This window comes from Rattus norvegicus, chromosome 7, assembly GCF_036323735.1.
Source record: "Rattus norvegicus strain BN/NHsdMcwi chromosome 7, GRCr8, whole genome shotgun sequence".
NCBI lineage: Eukaryota > Metazoa > Chordata > Mammalia > Rodentia > Muridae > Rattus > Rattus norvegicus.
Window position 1 is genome coordinate 77,232,970 of NC_086025.1, and position 20,740 is coordinate 77,253,709.

The 20,740-nt window shown below is 38.8% G+C and overlaps 1 protein-coding gene across 2 annotated transcripts in view; it reads left to right on the forward strand.

Moving 5' to 3' along the window:
• The first annotated feature begins 205 nt into the window (after positions 1-205).
• The window catches only part of Trhr (thyrotropin releasing hormone receptor), a 44,814-nt gene continuing 24,279 nt past the window's right edge, over positions 206-20,740 (forward strand). Inside the window, exons 1-2 of one of the 2 annotated variants that reach the window (XM_063263031.1) lie at positions 206-622; positions 1,220-2,109. In XM_063263031.1, coding sequence (XP_063119101.1) covers positions 1,321-2,109 — 789 coding nt within the window. In that variant the 5' untranslated portion in view covers positions 206-622; positions 1,220-1,320. 2 annotated transcript variants of the gene reach the window in all.

Genomic DNA, 20,740 nt, shown 5'->3' on the forward strand with positions numbered 1-20,740 from the left:
CAAAGAGAAAAGTTTCAAAGTAGATGCTATCACATCTCCTTTTGGCCAGAAGATTTTGCTACCTCCTAAAATCCCATCAACCAATAAGTAAAAACATATTTCAGAACAGCTCAGGCACAAGAGTTCCCGTGAAACTTAGAGCTTCTTTACCTGCACGCTCAGCTCAGCTGCCTCTAGATCCTTTTATCTGTGATCAGCTTCCCACACTGAGAGCTATGTCAGCCACATGTTTAAAAGTAAATTCTTCCACAGAAGATTCTGAATCAGTCAGGATTGACTAGCACTTGTAGCACTTGTGTGTGTGTGTGTGTGTGAGAGAGAGAGAGAGAGAGAGAGAGAGAGAGAGAGAGAGAGAGAGAGAGCGCACTCTCATTAAGGGAGGATCTATGGTTTGACAGCCTCTGTGCTGCTCCTGCTGCTTCTGTTACTGCGGCTGTGTGGTCTGTCATGAGTTGAGACGGGATGTGAGGGTTTAGAGAAACTGCCGCTCTGAAGCCTGAGCCTCTGCTCAGTGATCTTCCTGCCAGAGGGACTGGACAAGATTTCTTCTGCATGATTGGAAACTTGGACCTATTAGCACGTCATCTACCCAGAGAAGCAGGCAGCGTGACAGAGTGAAGAGGTAAGAGAAGAATCTGTCTTCTATTAAGGTTGGGGACTTAGGGCATGGAGAAGTTAGGTGCAAAACCTTGTTATTTTATACCAATGATACTTCATTCCTAAACCTGGAAGCAGTACCTAAATTCCTACCAGGTTTGACCATGGTACGCTTCGGCTTTTTCCTCTGATATTTTCTTTTTCACTGTACTTTTCCGGAGCATCTGAGAGATTTCTTTGTATTTGCAGCTGGCACATGTTTGGGGTTTGGTAGTTTGGAATTGTTTTATTTTTGTTTTTCCAACCAGACCCAGTTTCAAAACAGGACATTTTTCTGCTTCTCTTTTCTTAAGACATTTTCTCTGTGAAGAGTTGTTAAATCGTCCCTTTTAATGTGATGTGGTCAAAACAATACTTCATTTTGCCTAGAATTGCCAAAAATAAATAGATAAATAAATACATAAATAAATAAATAAAAATAAAAAAGGAGTTTTCAGATGTGCTTTGGCACCCCAGTAGTGTAGAATCTCCGAGGTGTACAGAGAGGAAATGAGTTGCCTGTGAGTGTGATTTGATTGGAAATGGAAGGATTGCGAGTGAACATGTGTGTGACTTTTCACAGGGGAAGGAACTACTGCAGAAACAAGCAAACAGCACAAAAGGTGGAGGCTGGAAAGATGTTTTAGAAAGTCTCTGTGTCAGAGAAGCTTCAAGCCACTGAAGATGGAGAATGAAACCGTCAGTGAACTGAACCAAACCGAGCTCCCGCCGCAAGTAGCCGTGGCCCTCGAGTACCAGGTGGTCACCATCTTACTTGTGGTGGTTATCTGTGGACTGGGCATTGTGGGCAACATCATGGTAGTCCTGGTGGTCATGAGAACGAAGCACATGAGAACCCCTACAAACTGCTACCTGGTGAGTCTGGCTGTGGCGGATCTCATGGTCCTGGTGGCTGCAGGCCTCCCCAACATCACCGACAGCATCTATGGTTCCTGGGTCTATGGCTATGTTGGCTGCCTCTGCATCACGTATCTCCAGTACTTAGGAATTAACGCATCTTCATGCTCAATAACAGCCTTTACCATTGAGAGGTACATAGCAATCTGCCACCCCATCAAAGCCCAGTTTCTGTGCACATTTTCCAGAGCCAAAAAAATCATAATCTTTGTCTGGGCCTTTACATCCATTTACTGTATGCTGTGGTTCTTCCTTCTGGATCTCAATATCAGCACCTACAAAGATGCTATTGTGATATCCTGTGGCTACAAGATCTCCCGCAACTACTACTCACCTATTTACCTAATGGACTTTGGCGTCTTTTATGTCATGCCAATGATCCTGGCCACTGTGCTTTACGGGTTTATAGCTAGAATCCTCTTCTTAAACCCCATTCCTTCAGACCCTAAAGAAAACTCTAAGACGTGGAAAAATGACTCAACCCATCAGAACAAGAATATGAATTTAAACACCACCAACAGATGTTTCAACAGCACCGTTTCTTCCAGGAAGCAGGTAAGCAAAGCTGAACTTTCAAGTCAAGACAGGAAATATGAAATAGAGTTTTCTGTGAGATGGGATCAACTTTGTCCTACTTAGCTGATGGCAGAAGCAAAATACAATCATGCAGATGTCTCACGGCATAAGCTTCTGCTTTGCATATTAAACGCACCTCTGGATCAACGGAAGACCTAAAAATAAATGGAGGGATTTGATAGCACTTTAGCAGGAAGCAGTTTCATATTAAAATATGGGGGACTGTAGACTGAACCCCAGAAACCTTGATTTATAACACTTGTTCCTCTCTTAGAAATGTTATCAGGACAGTTAGAATACTTCTGGCCTCTGTGGGGAGAATTTCTGTTGCATGACAAAGAATTTCCTTTCAGGAACTGTACTGCCCATTTACCAAGAGACTTTGACAATAGATTAGTGAGTCAAAGTAAGGGGACTTTTCTTACATTGTATGGTTACTCACAACTGGCTCTCACAAATGACAGGTAATCGGCCTTCTTTGGCTGGTCTTGATGAGAAATGATTCACTAATCCTTTTCTATATCTTTCCAAGCAATCTTAGTACACAGGATCTGGGAATATATTCTCCTCAGGAGGGGAGGAGTGCATTCAAAAGACTGGCCAACATCAAATTGAATCAGCTATAAACAATTTTTAATGTAGGATTTCTAGGATAACTAGAACTCTTTTATGCTTCCATATAGCCTAATGTGTGTGTGGCTGCAGTGGAATGATGCTTTTCTTAGTGACGAGAGCATCTCATTTATAAGATAATGCAAAATTAGAAGGCACTATAGCATATACTCATCTGTTTGTGTCTGCACAACTGTCCTGAGATATTTATGAGCTTATCATTAGCTCTTTCTCTATTTGTGATGAATATGAAGTAAATATGTATTCTCATAATGAAAAAAGAAATCATGGAATCAACTGTATAGTTTCTTTTAAATCAATTGGTGTTTTTTGCAGTTAATTCTATTTTTGCATATAGAAAACTGAGTGTACTTTTAGAAGCATGTTTGTGCTTATAAGTTCTTAAACTCTATGTTACCTAGTATGTTATGAATTGTGACTGGATAAATTGTGACATGTGCATACATGCACATGGCAGAGCAAACTTATAAAACTGAAGATGCTTGCAATGAAGAGAGCTGTAGTTAAAGAGAATGCACGCAGCATTTTAAATGACATGTGACACTTAGTTCACATGACATATATTACGAAGACAGAATGGAGCTCTTGACTAACTACTATGAAGTCTGCTTCTGAACATAGACAGCAGAGCTATGGTGTCTATGCTAATACAAGGTGTAGCTGGCCATTAACCAAAGCTTGATTCATGGAAATGGTGAGAGATACATTGGCCACTTGTCAAGACAAATGTTAAGAACTACAATATGACAATATATAATATGCACATCTTAATTAGGGACCAAACATTAGTTAATATTAGCAGCAAGGTAGGTCAGTTGGAAAATGTGTTCCTTATACTCACATTTACATTCTGGTTATAATTTTTTTCAAAAGCTTATTTGTCTGACCTAATGTCCTTTCTTTCAATTACAGTCATTAGCACCGATCAGCATTAATAATGTGCTTTAGATTGCTAATTATGTTACACGTTTACAATCTTTTCAAAGGGTGGGAATGCTGAACAGGAGAGCAATGTACTGTTTAGACATGAAAAACTGGCAGCTCAGGGTGAGGAAAACTGAAAGGGTGAGAGGTGGAGTGGGGGGGGGGGGCAGAAGGTTACCCTGAGAATTGTTGATGATGTTCCAAGCAAAAATAAGATTCTCTATAGCAGTGGTTCTCACTCTTTCTGATGCTGTGATCCTTTAATACATTTCCTCATGTTTTGGTAACCTCAACCATAAAATTATTTTTATTGCTTCTTCATAACTGTAATTTTGCTACTGTTTTAAATCATAATTTAAATATTTGTGTCTTCCAACAGTATTAAGCCACCCCTGTGAAAGGTTCTTTTGACTCTCAAAAGGGTTGTGAACCAAAGGTTGGGGACCACTGATCTACAGGGAAAATTTAAAGCAATGTGAATAACACGTAAGACATAGAGATGAAAAAATGTACCATTCAATATGGTATCAGGCTCCCGTCTGGACCATCAACATGGTGTCATGATCACATCTAGACCATTCAATATGGTAGCAGGTTCACATCTGGACCATCACTATGATAGCAACCTCACATCTAGACCATTCAATAGAGTAGCAGGCTTACATTTGGATTGACAGTGGCAGCCCCAGGGAATGGGATCACAGCTGTGAATGAGGTCTGTTTGTTCCAAAGTCAGTGACCTATGCTCTGGACCTTTTGTTTTTTCCTAAAAATATTTCTTGATTCTTCATAAGGTTAAACTTTCCATGTCCTGTAACCCAAGGATGCTGATTTTAATATTTCTCTCTGATCTTTTTCTTTTAGACAAGTATTTCAATAAATACTTATTGGGGCCAGGTCCTTCTAGCCAAGTTACTAAAAACCAAATCAACATAGTTTAGAAGGTTACATTTCTTTTTTAACGAAAATAAAAGATTTTTTTTCTGTGAAAGACAAAGGTGATGCTTTCTCTGCTTGTTCATTTTTTACTTGTATCTCCAGTATAAAAAGTCTAGATCCAAACCTTTTTTTTTTTTTCGATTATTCAAAGATTTGATTGTATTTTTGGAAACCCCTGAGTGGAGATCAAGTAACTTCAGCCTTCCTCCACTCTGTAGCTAGAAGGTATGTAAAGATTGCCTGAATGAATCTGTCTTTTGTTTTACAGTGGGAGATTCGACTGTGAGAAGACAGGGTTTAAATGGTGGCATTTGTTACATTTCAGCTCTGCCTACACAGAGCCACAAGCTCCCTCAGTGCATTTGGCCCTGTGTTCAGCACTGTGATAGCCATCTCTGTCACAAATTATCTCTATAACTGGCTGTGCATTTCTGCATAATTTATTGAATCTAAAATGTTTGGAAGCACAGAAACCCTTTTTGGTAAAATTCTTACCCTTTTCGTAAAATTCTATTCTATCAATAAACAAACTTATTTCAAATATTTACTTTCCATGGAATGCAGGGATATGCAAGGTATCTTACAGACCAGGTTTCTGGTTTTGTTTTCAGTCCCACCACTTAGCAGTTCCTCCTGTTTTACAGTATAGGGAGTGGCGGATAGGGCCACCTAGTCCTAATAGAAGCTTCCAGAGATTTTATTTATGTTTATTATAGTTTTTTATTAATACAGTCTTGAAAGTATCAGCTGTTCCTTCTAGAAAGTGCTTAGGACATCTCTGCTTTACTAGAAAACTCTAGAAAGCCCAAGACACAGAGCCAGCCTCCCTCTCTAAAGTAACATATGCTGTTTGGGGACGACACTGATGATGGTGGCAGTGATTAGCAAGTTATGAAGTAACTGTGTTGTGGATGCTTGGGGGTTAAGAATAAGAAAACAGTACTCTCTGCCAAAGACCATCACTTCCATTTTCTTATATTTCTTTTCTTCTACTTTAACTGGATCAGTTTAAATTATTATAGCCACCATACTATTTATGCTTGCTTCTCACTTTTACTCCCAAAATATTTAAAGTAAATTTTTTAAAGAGAGCACAAATAGTACAAATAATCACAACTTAATCAGTTTTTCTAAGCCCCAGTTTTCTCATCATTAAGATGGTTAAAAAAAAAAAACAATTCACTTGTAGAGTTCTTGCTGAAATCGAGTGAGTTGCACCAGACAGAATTTGCGTTTGCTCTGTCCCCACCTGTCAGCTGCTTTTCAGGAATTAAACCTTCCTGCACCCTTCTGTTCTGCTCTGAAGCAGCCCTAGACTTTAGGGTTTTTTTTTTTCATGGAAGTAAACGTTCTAATGTGCATGGTCTTTTCTCTTTCTGCCTTCCTCCAGTCTCGCTCTAATGTTAACCACTCCTATCTGTGATAGAAGTGTGTGTGTGTGTGTGTGTGTGTGTGTGTGTGTGTGTGTGTTTGTATGTGTGTGTATATAATGGTGCATAAATATGTACATGTGTGGTGGCATATAAATATACACATGCTTGTGTGTGTGTGTGTGTGTGTGAGTGCTGTGGTGTATAAATACATATGTGTATGCAGTGGTATATAAATATGTACATACTTTTGTGTGTACCTCTGTGTATATATGTGTGTATGTGTGGGGCAGTGATGTAAAAAGATATGCATGCTTGTGTGCGTGGAAGCCAAAGACAGACAAAGCGCGTCTTCTTCAGTTGCTCCTTATCTTGTTCTTTAGACAGGCTCGCTCCCTAAGATAGCTCACCCATTTTGGTCAGTGAACATCTAGGGATGCCCTGTCTTTGCACTTATAGTGCTGGGGTAACTGACACAAGCAACACCACACATGGATGCAGCAGATCTGAACTCAGGTTTTCATATTTGTGCAGCAAACTTTTTTACCAACTGAGCCCTCTTGGTAGCCCAATGTATTCTCTTTAAAGAAACAACAAGGAAGGCATCAGTAGGTATTGTCAAACTAACCTGGAAGCTGGAAGGTTCGCAAGGCCTCAGCTTTAGACAAAGAACTACAGGCAATGCTGAAAGCAGGAAAATGGTCTTCTGTGAGGAGGAATAGACAAATTGATTATCTAATACCAAATGACAGGTCTGAAAATGTCTAAGTAACATCGTACAGACTAAGGCAAGTTTTATACATATCTATACCGATATCTCTATCTATATAGATATAGATATATGTGTATCTACTGAGGCAGGCTTCCTGCTATATATATTTTTAAATATTATATACATAGATACATACATACATATAAACACACATACACATGACTACACATGTAACAACAATTAAAGAAAAGGAGGTGATAAATTTGAAAGAGAGTGAGGTAAGGACATGTGAGAGAAGTCAGAGGGATGAAAGAGGGGAAACTATATAATTAAAATCTCAAAATATTGTATGTGTGAGTGTGTGTGTGTGTGTGTATGTGTGTGTGTGTGTGTGTGTGTGTGTGTGTATTTTAAAGAAAGAAGCAATCTTGAACAAAGCACAAAGCAACTGCAGTATGGTGGTACAACACTGTAATATATACACTAGAAAGGCGAGGCAGGAAGACAAGTTTAAGGCAGGCCAATGGAATAGATCAGCAGCCTACATATCAAGACTCCATTTAAATACATAAACAAAAACCCCCCAAAAACCTGAAACAAAGGACAGAGGCAGATGCATAATAGTGGAATGGCCTGGATGTAGGAGTTGGGAACTCAAAGGTTTTTAGGTTTCATGACTCATGCAGCTGGCAGCTGTATGCACATTTTAGAGAACAACCCTACCTCCCTTTGCTTCAAGATCCAATGAAATAACTCAATATATTTATCTCGATATAATTTGTAATTTTCTCTCCCAGCCAGGAACTCAGCCAATGATTGGCCTTACAAGGCAAAGTAAAGTGAGCTTTTCAGCACCAATCCCTCATTAAAGTTTTCCCAAGTGTACTTGGGCTGTTTCTACAGGCATACCTTTCACCTTTGATAGTTTTATCTCTTCCAATCATGTGAATTCAACTATGTTTATAATATAAAAAAATCTCTAAGCTAGAAAAACAAAATAGTTTGTCACAACACATATGTAGCTAAGTGTGACACAAAAATCCAATGCCACCCTGGTCTACAGAGTGAGTTTTAGGACCGCAAAGGCTACATAGAGAAACCCTGTCTAAAAGAAAGAAAGAAACAAAGAAAGAAAGAGAGAGAGAGAGAGAGAGCGAAAGGGAGAGAGAGAGAAAGGAAGGAAGGAAGGAAGGAAGGAAGGAAGGAAGGAAGGAAGGAAGGAAGGAAGGAAAGAAAGAAAGAAAGGAAGGAAGGAAGGAAGGAAGAAAGAAAGAAAGAAAGAAAGAAAGAAAGAAAGAAAGAAGAAAGAATAGCTTCCATTTCCTGATTCATATACTGTTTCAAGGATATTTCCCATAAATGTACAAAATGATAACCTCTGCAGCTGTATGCTTTGTACCCTTCATTCTAGATGAGTACAGCCTGTTTGTAATTTTAAGCTTGCAGCTTTGAACCAAGATTTCATCATCAAACATATGTGTATTCTACAAAAGAAGAATGCCTTTACCACTGCAGATCTTAAGACAAGCTATTCTTAAGAACTATTTTGTTTAGTCAATTCTCTCTACGACATCACTGAATCTTTCCAAAAGCTTTCTTCTATTTCCATGCTTAAACCCACAACTTATACATCTTGTCTTAGTCAGGGTTTCTATTTCTGTACAAACATCATGACCAAGAAGCAAGTTGGGGAGGAAAGGGTTTATTCAGCTTACTTCCACATTGCTGTTCATCACCAAAGGAAGTCAGGACTGGAACTTCAGCAGGTCAGGAAGCAGGAGCTGATGCAGAGGCCATGGAGGGATGTTAGTTACTGGCTTGCTTCCCCTGGCTTACTCAGCTTGCTCTCTTATAGAACCCAGGAATACCAGTCCAGGGACTACACCACTCACAATGGGTCCTCCTCCCTTGATCACTAGTTGAGAAAATGCCTTACAGCTGGGTCTCATGGAGGCCTTTCCTCAACTGAAGCTCCTTTCTGTGATAACTTCAGCTTGTGTCAAGTTGACACACAAAACCAGCCAGTACAGGTCTTTAGTATAAAGCTTCAGAGAAGCCATTTTCTGGTTCATATTGATGATTACATTTTGAACATCACAGATTTACGTCAGATCAATAGGTCTAATTAATCTCATTCTCCTCTTTACAAACCTCTATCTCTCTCTTCCCTGTTTTATGCTTCCAAAATAGAAACCCAGGAGTCTGTTTAAACACATTGTACTCCTGCTATCCCCTAACCTAAACCCAAGCAGTAATAAAGACCTAGTGGTTCTAGTGGTAGCTCTCAGGGTTTACCCCTTCCCCCCACAACACTAGCACTGTGCAGATGCACTGCCTCTCACTGTTCTGGTTCAATACACACCTCACTATCCCTCCAACTCCTGCTCTATCTACTCCAGCTAACTGTCTGCACATTACTCACTAAATGATCTCCCTCATGCAGAGCTACATTATCAAACATAGTTTTTAGGGTTCCCTTAAGCTTAACATTTAAACTACCTGGCATAACAAATAAAATCCTGGCACCTTCCCATACGTTCAGCTTCACCCCCCATGGCTCTCTCAACTTACACTTTATGCTCCAGCAGAATTGAATTATTTTCAATCCTCTGAGTAGGCTCTCTTCTCAGCCAGAACATCCTTCCTCTGGCAGTTTCCCAATTGTCTTTCAAATCTCCAATCAATCTCTCATGCACCCCTTACAGCCTTTCCTGAAATTCTCAGTTACACAGCTGATTCCCTGGCTAGCAGTACATGGAAAAGTGGTTTTTCCTATGCTGCTATGGTATTTTGCAGATATTTTTGATTTAGTAATTTTGGCCTCTCAGAATCATTATCTTGTCTGTCTTTTATACTTTCAGATATCCTTAATAGTAAGAACTTTCACCCTCTACTATGTTCAGAACTGAATGTGGGCTATGGTAGCCTCCCAATGTAAGGACGCAGTGGTATATGGTAGCCTGGGAATACAGGTTTTGCAAGAGCAGATTGTCTGTCTCTCTTCCCCTCTCCACATCATAACCATCATAACATTGTTGACCTTGCTTATTGCAACTTCACTATGAAAGTCAATAAATGTAAAGGTAAAGTCCTTCCCCTTTCTTTTCCCACATATTTCTGTTTGTATGGCTATACCTTAAATACCACACTTTTCACATGCAGTATAAGTAAGAGTGTAAAAACTTGATGCATGACTGCTTCAGGTCTCAGTTATGCCCAACACTCTATTTTGCCCCATGAGAAAATTCTACCTATGTGTGCCCAATCCTTCCTAATTATAAGTAAATTTTGCATCTCTTCTATTAAATCCTTTTTAAATTCCAAAATAACACAAGTGAAACTAATCACTGAATAATAATTAAGTTAGCAGATAAGACCTTTTTAGGAAGACTTTTTTTTTCCCTATAATGCTCACAAAGCCAACTCAGAAACACCAAAGACTCAGACAATTCACTTTGTAATACAAAATCCAGTTGCCTATCCCACGGGCTTTAAAAATCCTCTCCAAAATGAAGGAGTGACTTTGAACAGAAGGTGCAAAGAATTAAAGCAATGGCAACCCAGGGAGGATAAACCATATGACCCTCAGTACAAAGACAGCAATAGATCCAGGTGAATAGGACTGTCCCCCAGTGAGTAATTTTCCTAAAGTACTTTGTGCACAGCATAGATATCTAGATAGATAGCTAGATAGCTAGATGATAGATAGATAGATAGATAGATAGATAGATAGATAGATAGATAGATAGATAGATTTCTCTTTTGTCTGTCCTTGAAAACCTCATCATGGTTTATGGCTTTCCTTACCTGTTGTTTCCTTAATTCAATAATCATTTGTTGAGAACCAATTTCAGGCCAGGCACTATTTCAGAGAAGCAATAACAGTCATTGTTGTATAGAACTTACTATAAGATGTAAAAGATTGACACTAATAACAGGGGGAGAGAGGACATTAAGGTTTATAGTACACAGAAGAAGCAACAATAAGGGAGTGATTATGGCACTTAAGGTTGGAGAGCAATCCTCGGATGCAGTAAGACCTGCTCCTATTCTTAAAGAATAAACCCATGTCTCAAGTCAATAGAGAAAGCAAAGGCTTTCAGGGAAGCAAAGGTCATCTGTGTAGCCAAGGGGCCCAGGATAAGACCCTGGCAAGTATTTTGTTTCATCCGAAGGCATCTAAACTTGGTCATAAAGCACTGAAGAACCACTGTACTATAGCCTTTCCTAATAACAGTAGAAAATGGGCCTTGACTTTTGCAACTTGGTTCTTAAAATTATATGACCTAGTCAGCAGGAATCAAGGAGCCAGAAATGAGGATTTTTCAATCCAGCAAGATGATTGTAAGACTTGAGGTAAGAAACAATGATTGAGATGGGAAGAAAGGACTGCAGGTGAGAAATATATGAAAGCAAAACTAGCAGTTTAAAAACAAAATTTGGCAGCTAAGGAAGACAAAGTCTTAGCTGGAATGTAGTGACATTATTAAATATAGCACAGAATGAAGATAAAGAACATTTTTTATTTACATGTATTTCTTCTCCACAGATTTATCTACAATTCACACACACACAACACACAACACACACACACACACACACACACACACACACACACAGTATCAACTTTGTGATTTTTACTTAAGTAATTCCCTCGCTTTCCTTGTAAGCCTTCTCTATTTTTTCATTTTGGTATGTTTCCATGATGTTGCATTCAGAGTCTCAGCTTAAACTGCAGGTAAATCAAAGGATCCCGTGCACTAGAAACATAAGAGAAAGTCGGAAAACATGCTCTCTATAGTCAGAAAAGCACAGGGAAAGTCTCAGGTCACTATCTATATAACTTTTTGTGTTAATTTATTGAACTTTAATTTTATATTAATTCTCTCTCTCTCTCTCTCTCTGTGTGTGTGTGTGTGTGTGTGTGTGTGTGTGTGTGTGTGTGTGTGTAGAGGAATTATAATACAGCTGCTCTGAGAAGGGATCACATCTAAAGACCGTCTCGGTCTCTGTGATCCCACTGGAATGACACACCTTTAATTCCTCTAGCTAAAATACAAACACACCTTTAGTACATATCTTTAATGCCTCTGGATAGAAAACAGAAACTCTCTAAGTACACATCTTTAATTGCAAACAATGAAGGTAAAATTAGTTTGTAGAAGGAAGTTAAAAAGTGATGCCTAATTGAGGGGCAGAAAAGAATGATGAATCAGAGAATGATTTAACAGAATGAATAATAGGATACACCCAACTCTTAAGAGAAAAAAGGAGAGAAATAGGTGACTTAAGAAAGAAGTGCAGAGAGAAAGAGAGAGAGACAGAGAGAGAGACAGAGAGAGAGACAGAGAGAGAAGAGTCAGTTTTACTAGAATGGTTTTACAGATACAGGTTGCAGCTGAAGAGAGAACAAGCCAGACAATGAGAAGGAAACAGAAGATTAGAATAGATTGCCAGAGTTAGTTTGAGGCCAAACAGAGCAATTATTCAGTCAGAAGCTGAGAGAAGCCAGTTTGAATTAGTCAGCTTGGAGAGGATAGGGGACCAGAACAGCTGAGTTGAATAGCCAGTCAAAGTTCAGAAACAGCTAGGAAGGGTGAGTTTATGCCTTCAAGACAGTTATATCTGCCAAATAAAACTGAAATCTCATTCTCTCTCTCTCTCTCTCTCTCTCTCTCTCTCTCTCTCTCTCTCTCCCTCCCTCCCTCCCTCCCCCTCCCTCCCCCACCTCTGTGTGTGTGTGTCTGTGTGTGTGTGTGTCTGTGTGTGTGTGTCTGTGCGTGTGTGTGTGCGAACACATGTGATGGGTAGGTGGTAGTCATTACATGACATGGTTCACTCTTTTCACAATGTACTTCTGGGTATCAGATTCATGTGGCCAACTTTATAAGCTCCTTAACATACCAATGCATATAGTCAGCTAAGTTTATTGAACTTCTTGACACTTCAGTCTATCCATGCACAGGATAGGACATTAACAAGAGTCATACATTAGGTTTCTCTGTAGTAATGCCAAAAGTAGTATATCATAAATACTCAAAAATTAACACTATATCCAAATTATGTGTTTTCATTACTTTTTAAAGAATTTCATACAATATATTACAATCATATTCACCCCATTCCCAACTCCTTTCAGATCCATTTCTTTCCCTATCTACCCAATTTTGTGTCTTTGTGTCTTTCTTCTTTAAATTCTATCAGGTTCAATTTGTGCAGCCCATATGCTCTTGGATGTGTACTCAACTGGATAGTCAACCTACCCCAATCCATATTCCTAAAGAAAATTGACTCTTCTTCTCCAAGCAGTTTTCAGTTTTGAACTAGGAGTGAGAGTCCATGCCCACTGCCGTGCTGGGATTTTGTCTGCCTTAAGCTTACACTGTCGGAAGCATTGTGAGTTCATATATACTACTTCCTGGTGTGCCCAGAAAGCAGCTTCTCATAGCCATTTACCACTTCTGGCTCTCACAATCTTTCTGTCCCCTCTTCTACACTAGTCCTTGAGCCTTGGAAGGAGTAGGAGTGAGATGGATGCACTATTGAGGGTTGGTCACCATTTTTCTTTGCACCTTGGTCAGTTGTTCTCTGTGTTAATTATCATCTGCTGCAGAAAGGAGTTACTCTAATCAGAATTTGGAACTACACTAATATATGGGTATGAAAATAAGTCATTATGAGTTAATTTAACATAATATTTTATTTAGAATAATTGTAGTAGACTCCATCATAGAACCTATTATCTATCAAGCAACAGGTTCTTGGTGCTGATAAAATACAAGGAATTGGTTTCGTCTTGTGGAGTGGGTTTTAAATCCATCAAAAAGTGGTTGGTTATTCCCATTGCTATTGGAACATTGGGCATGTCTCTCCAGGCCAGTAATTATTGAAGGTCCCAGGGTTCACAGTTAGGTAAGATTCCTGATTACCTGTATCCTCTAGTAGTATGCATAAAACTTTCTAGTAGTATGAAAGCTATCCAGTAGGAATTAAATTTCCAGGTCAGGGGCTGAAGAGTTGCATTAGCAATTAAAATAACTGTTCTACCAGAGCACCCCATCCTATTCACAGCATCCACATGGTAGCTCAAAACTATCTATTACTCTAGTTACAAGGTATCTGAGTTTTTCTTCTGGCCTTTATGTACACCAATCACTCATGTTGTGTGTTCATAGACATTCATGAAGGAAAATTATATAAAATAAGACAAAATTTTAAAATCTTGCAAGTCAGTACCAACTTGATTTCTCCATTCTATTCAAATCTGTAGTGTCTTTCCCACATGACTTTACTGTCATATTCTGAAGAGTAAACAAGAGCATTGGCTGTATTGTTTGTGGGTCTATAAGATCTCATTTCCCAACAATTCAAAAGCATAAAACCCATTCTAGGTGTTGGATTCTTTGTTTACTAGCCTGTGGAATCTAGTGCATTTAATTTAAAAATATCACTTATTTACTCATTCACAAAATATTAAAACTATAGAATGATATTTCTGTACTATAGATAATCAACATATATAACAGAATATGAAGAATACTAAATCAGCAAGCCATTCCTGAGCCCCTGTTATGTGCTCAGAGAGAAGCACACTGGCTACACCTCTGAGAAGCTAAAACAACAGAACAGAAACATTCATTGAATTCTTATTGTGTGTTTTATACTATTCCAGTTCTTTGAACAAATATATTAACTCAGGAAATCTGCACAATAATCTTAACAAGTCAGGACTAACTAGGAAATAGTAGCTTTGTCACCTGCTTCAGATCACCTCTCTAGTAATAAAGCCAGGGTTTGAGAACAATACTTATGCTCCAAAATAAAAGGGCCATGATTAATTTTGTGGAAGTTTAATAAATTTATTGGAGCTGAAAGTATGAAAGTCATATTGATGCTTAAGAAAAAATGACTTAAGAGAATGAAAACAGAAATGTAATTTCAGAAAGATGATAAAAATTATGTGGAACCATGTTATGAGTAGAAGGATAGAGGAGAGCCTAGTATGAAGGATGTTTTGTCTGAGGAATGCTGACATATAGGCCAAATGTTCATTTTATGGAAACATTGGAAATAAACTAAGGGGACATTGAGATTGAGCTGGAACAGTGGCCCCAGAAAACCAAACATAATGCACAGAGCAATGCTAGAGAAGTCCTATTTTGCAAATTCTAGTCACCACACTGGTGGAGCTCCATTCTAAATAGGCCTTTAATGATAGGAATGTAATTAGTTCGTTCTTGTTGTTGTTGTTGTTGTTGTTGTTGTTGTTTTGTATATATTGCCATTTTCAAAACTGCCTCTTCTCCAGAAATCATACTTTGCTTTGGAATGCACCAACTTCCAAAATCTCCTTTCTATTGAAGTTGCCTCAATCCTCTGTGATGGTTTTCTCTATGCACCAAAGGTGATGTGTCTAGTTTCATTAAACTTGCAGAGGCTCACAACGCAATCTCCCTTGCCTCTTAATATCTTCTTCCAATTCAACTCAGAGTATTGCTTGAATAATTTAAAATGCAAATGATACCATAACTCTTCAGATTTAAATCATCTGATGTTTTCATTTGTGATAAATTGAAATCCCAAGTTACCGTCATGGTATCTTGAGACTTACATGATTTTTTTGCTCATTACTCTCCCAAATTCATTCCCAATCATGTATTCTACCACATCTTGAAGCCAGTAATGTCATTCCTTACTCCTAAGCATTCTATAGCCTCTTATTGGGTCTGTTATTCTCAATCCTTCACCTTGTAGGTCATTATTCATTTCAGGGTTTCCTGATCTTCCTGGGTAGAACTTGGGGTTCTCCACTCTCTTTGTTTCATTGGTATAATGCTCCATATTACTGATAATTTTATTCAATACCTGACTCTTCTGCCATGCCATACACTTCGCAGCAATAGACATTATTCCGTCAATCTTTGTGTTCATGATGCCTCTTGATGCCTGTGACTATAATAAGTGGTGGTTAACCCTCCTCATGAAGGATTGAGGAAATAGAAGAATCAAATATGACTCCACAGATTTTTTTTCAGGAGATTGAAAATAGTAAAACTATCAAAAGAAATATCAATGAAAAGACATTAAAAATACAATCAGAACAGTTTCCTTTCAGACTCCACGTAATTTGTAGGGTTTGAAAATATTAGATAGTGAGTCATCAGTATCAAGAGTGTGGAATTGAAAAACACTGGAATAATGGAGGAATGTGTGATAAGAAGTGACCTTAAAGAGGGAAGGACAAATGAACACTTAATGCTGCACATAGGGAGCAAAAATGTGTGAGAGTCTTTGCTAAAGATAAAAATGGCTGTTTTCCCCTCTCAACAGCTTTCCGAAGGTTAAAGAGAGTTTTAGCAGATATTCCCAGTTTGAAGGGAAAGTCTAGTAAAAGTAACATTCTAGGAAAGCATTAAAAGGACATAGTTAAAAGAGTTATTAGATTTATCTAAAGCAAAAGCCATGGGCTGGTGGTTGAACCAAGTACAATACTGTAGAGTTGGGTGGTAGTATATGGGAAGAACTGAAATAAATTCAAAGGGAGAAGACATGAAAATTGAATGAATAATGTAAAAGAATGATAGCCATATATAGTTGGAACAAAAATGTATAGCATTTTAGTAAATAAAGTGTTGCATGCAGCCTTTGGCTCTACACCCTACATGGACTACTCTTGGCATAACCATGTAGTAGCTCAGAATATCAAAGTATCCCCTGTCTTTCCATTTGCAGCAATTATTGCTTGAGTTTTATGGAGATTTGTGACTATGCATTTATGCTGGCTTGGTTAGCTTAGAAAGGAAGTGACCCAGCAAGATATGTGGTGTCATTGTGAGACTATGCACACTAAAGTGAAGCAATGCTGAGTGCCCATGAAATGCTGAACATCCTAAAATGACAGACGGTGAAGGGCTGATGACATCATTCTACTTCCTCTGATAGCTTTCAGTTCAGAGTGCTTCTACTTTGCAAATATTTGAATGAGACAGGGTTAAAAAAAGAATGCCCTGATACATTTTATATTTTGTTAAGAATGATGAAAATGGGCTCAGAGTAACAGTCATATGATAAGAGAAATATTTACTAGAGATCATAAAGTACCAGAACAAATCTCCAGGAATTTCTTTAAGAATCAGTTAGACAGCTCTCACTGTTAAGAGCAATCAAATGAATTCTTTTATATTAACCAACTGTTCTAGAATGTGAAGGTCCTACTCTGGATTAAACATGTTTGGGTTATGCTCTTACAATGTCTCCCAGCACATTGTTATGGGAAATAAAAGTGGATATACAAATCCTGAACAGATTCAGACTTTTTCCACCTATAATTTAATAAAATAATCCCTACTATACTAAGAACTGTGCTAGGCATCATTTTGTAAATCTGAATAAAGAAATTTTCTCCTCACAGGAAGTTTGCAAACTAATCAAAAGAAAGGAAGCAAAGTAATAGCTATCTTGGTCAGTGTTGCAATGAAGAAACACCAAAACCAAGGCAGCTTTTATAAAAGACAGCACTTAATTGGGACTTGCTTATGGTTTCACAGATTTAGTCCATTTTCATCATAGTAGGCAGTATGGCAGCATATAGTAAGATATGGTGCTGGAGGAAAAGCTGAGTGTTCTATAACTGGATGACCAAGCAGAAGGAAGAGTGGCACACTGGGACTGGCTTGGCCTTTTGAAACCTCAAAGCCCACCTCTAGTGACGCACTTCCACTAACAAGTCCACACCTCCTAATTCCTCTAAGCAGTGGTTCCCCGATGACTAAGCATTCAAATATATGAATCCATGGAGACTATTCTTATTCATAACGCCATAATAACTAACTCCACAAAACAGTAAGAATTACGATTGTAAGCATTGTATTACAGTGGCTGGGAAGAAGTGTGTGACCTAGGAGCTATATGGAAACTAGTACTTCTAAGCCTAACTGTGTGAGTTAATAGACATTTGTGGATAGGATGAAAAGATGATGGTTTCAGCATAAGAAACTATACAAGTAACAATGAGAAGTCTGGAAGACCCTACCAGGGAACCGCCAGTGGCTCCTTAAGAGCCACGAGGGATAAAGGAACTGGGAAAAGTCTTTATCCAGTCTATTGAGGGTGCTGAATAAGATTCAAAGGCTAGGAAAGATTACTCACACATTTCAAGGCAAAAACTGCTGTGCTAAGATCTATGAGTATCATTCTTTCTTCAACATAGGAAAACAATTGAGATCCAGGGTCAAAGACATTATTTAAGAGATATCTACAGCCATGTGAGGCACAATGCAGGAGGGTGTCCAAATAAAATAAATGACAGTGTGAATGGAAAGGCATTAGTCCACTTGGAATAGAACTAATAAATTGAGTGTGAATAGATCGGTAGAAAATGAAAGAAAATGATGACTATTGCGAGATAAAGTGGTATGACAGCTATAAAGCATGAATTCTTGAATATTATATCAGTGTGCCAGATCCTATTTAATGTTATATGATCTACATAGCTTACAATCTTGAGCCTCAGTTTGCACATCTGTTCAAGAGATGATAATGGTAATACCTTGTTCAAAAGTAATTAAAATTAGTACAAAACCCCATGTAATCACTAGTCATAGTGTTTGGAACATAGAAAGAATAACCGTTAATTTGCACTATCCTTGTTTGAGAGTGTGCTTTAGTAAATAGAAAGTAAATGAAAGACAACTGACATCAATGGGGTGAACCTGCCTTGCATATTATGTATTTAGAGTCTACAGAGGCACAGTCAAGAATACAGATTTGGGCCTCATATTTAGGGTCAGAAGACACAGTTATCCTATAAATACAGATTTCTGAGCAGGCAGCATGTACAGTGGAATGATGGCCCCAGAACAGGTTTGATCACAGTGGGAATGCTGGGGTATTGAAAAGAAACCTTAAAGTAGCCAGAATTCTGGGGATGGGGAAAGCATGAAGAGAGAAGGAAGTACTGAGTGTAAGGAGAAAAGCAGGAGGAGACAGTTTCAGCAGTCATCATCAGAAACTGTAAAGATAAGTACTGAGAAACACCCAAATGTTGTGAGTGCAGACTCCATAAAGAACTAAAGCAAACGAAGGATGCCGCTGGGGAAGAACAGAGAAAGAGCTTGAAAGGAAAGCCATGGACAAGCATGTTTGATGAAGGAATAGTGGTGACATGGAGAAGTGAGGCAAGCAGACATCTTTGTTGTTTTTATCTCGCTCTATCTCTGAAGACAGACGAATCCAAGCCTTTTCAATCTTGAACGAGCCAATAGAATAAAAGGAATTATCTGTAGATGTTAGAACATGACACATCTGTCCATTGCAGAAAACAGGGGAGGGAAAACTGAATGCCCAAGTTCCCTGCCAGGCAGTCTTCATAGACAGTACTGTCAGAGCTGTGTGCAATCTTAATTATCCTTAAGGGGGGTTGGGAGCAGCTCAGCTAGTAGAGAGCCTGCCCAGAGGGCAGGAAAACCATGAGTTTAATCAGCAGCACTGGGCAAGCTAATGTGGTGGTTGCCACCTGCAATCCCAGTATTTTGGTGATAATGAATAACATGACAACACAGTTAAATCCCATTCATGCTTTTAAAAACTGAGCTAGTAAGACCACAAATTACCACGAAGACCATCTGAATTTATAAGTGACTTGCAAATGATTACTTTTCCATAGGTCTATCCTGAACTACTCCCACTCAACCATATTTGGATAAACCGGTTTGTTCCCCACATGCTAAGCTGGTACTATCCTTCAGGCTATTTCTCTCTCCTGCAGGAGGAAAACACCACAGTTAGTACAGTTTCACATGTGACAAGCTACCCACTTCACCGATTCAACGATCTTAAGGGAGAGGGTCATATTGAATCAGATCAGATGCATTACCACAGGGCCGAGCTCTCTTTATTTGCTAAAAAGTTCCCCTGAAGCACTAATTCCAAGTCAATAAAGGCCAAATCCCTCTCAAAATAAAAAAAAAGAAAGAAAGAAAAGAAAGAAAGAAAGAAAGGAAGAAAGGAAGAAAGAAAGAAAGAAAGAAAGAAAGAAAGAAAGAAAGAAAGAAAGAAAGCAAGCAAGCAAGCTCACAAAAAAAAATATACTTCCCCACCCCAGGTCTTTAGAAAAGACATCCTTTCTCCAGGTGATGTCTGGTGTTGAGCTGGTTCTGTCTTGAACAGAAGTCTTGGATCATTCTCCTTGCCTCTGAAGAATTCCAGAAAGCCACTTAGAATAAATTAGACTTGGAATAAAAGCCCAGAGTTCTTGACTTTGTTGCTGACTTCAACTCAAAGGTGTGCAGCGCCATGATACATAAATGCTCTTAATAAAGCGAGTTCCCTTCAAGAGCACTTCACTCCTTGTTCACAGACAAGCATATTCTGTGTGTTTACCTCACAGCAAGCACTGAGCACACTAGAGAAATGAGCCAGAAATAGTTCTCTATCAGTGTACAACTCACATACTTCAGCACCTCAACCTGTTTATTCCTGTGGGAAATGCTCCTGATTTTGTTTCCAAAACTCAAAATCCAGGGAAGACCCAAATTTGGAAGGGATGAAAACTGCTCTGGTCCACCAGGGCTTTCATTCATTCATTCGTTTGTATATTTTTTACATTTTTTTCTTTTATTGGGTTTTTTAATTTACATTTTAAATGTTATCCCGTTTCCTGGTTTCTTCTCAAGAAACTTGCTATCCCATCCTTCCTCCCACTGCTTCTATAAGGATGGTCCCTCACCCACCTACCCACCCTTGACATTTCCCTACATTGGTACATCGAACATTGACAGGACCAAGGGCCGCTCTTCCCATGAATGCGCAACAAGGCCATTCTCTATTACAAATGCAGCCGGAGCCATACACAGGTCCATCACTGTGTACTCTTGGGATGGTGGTTTAGTCTGTGGTAGCTGTGGGGTGTCTGATTGGTTGATACTGCTTTTCTTCTTATGCGGTTGCAAAGCCCTTCAGCTCCTTCAGTCCTTTCTCTAACTCCTCCATTGAAGACTCTGTTCTCAGTTAAATGGTTGGCTGCAAGCATCCA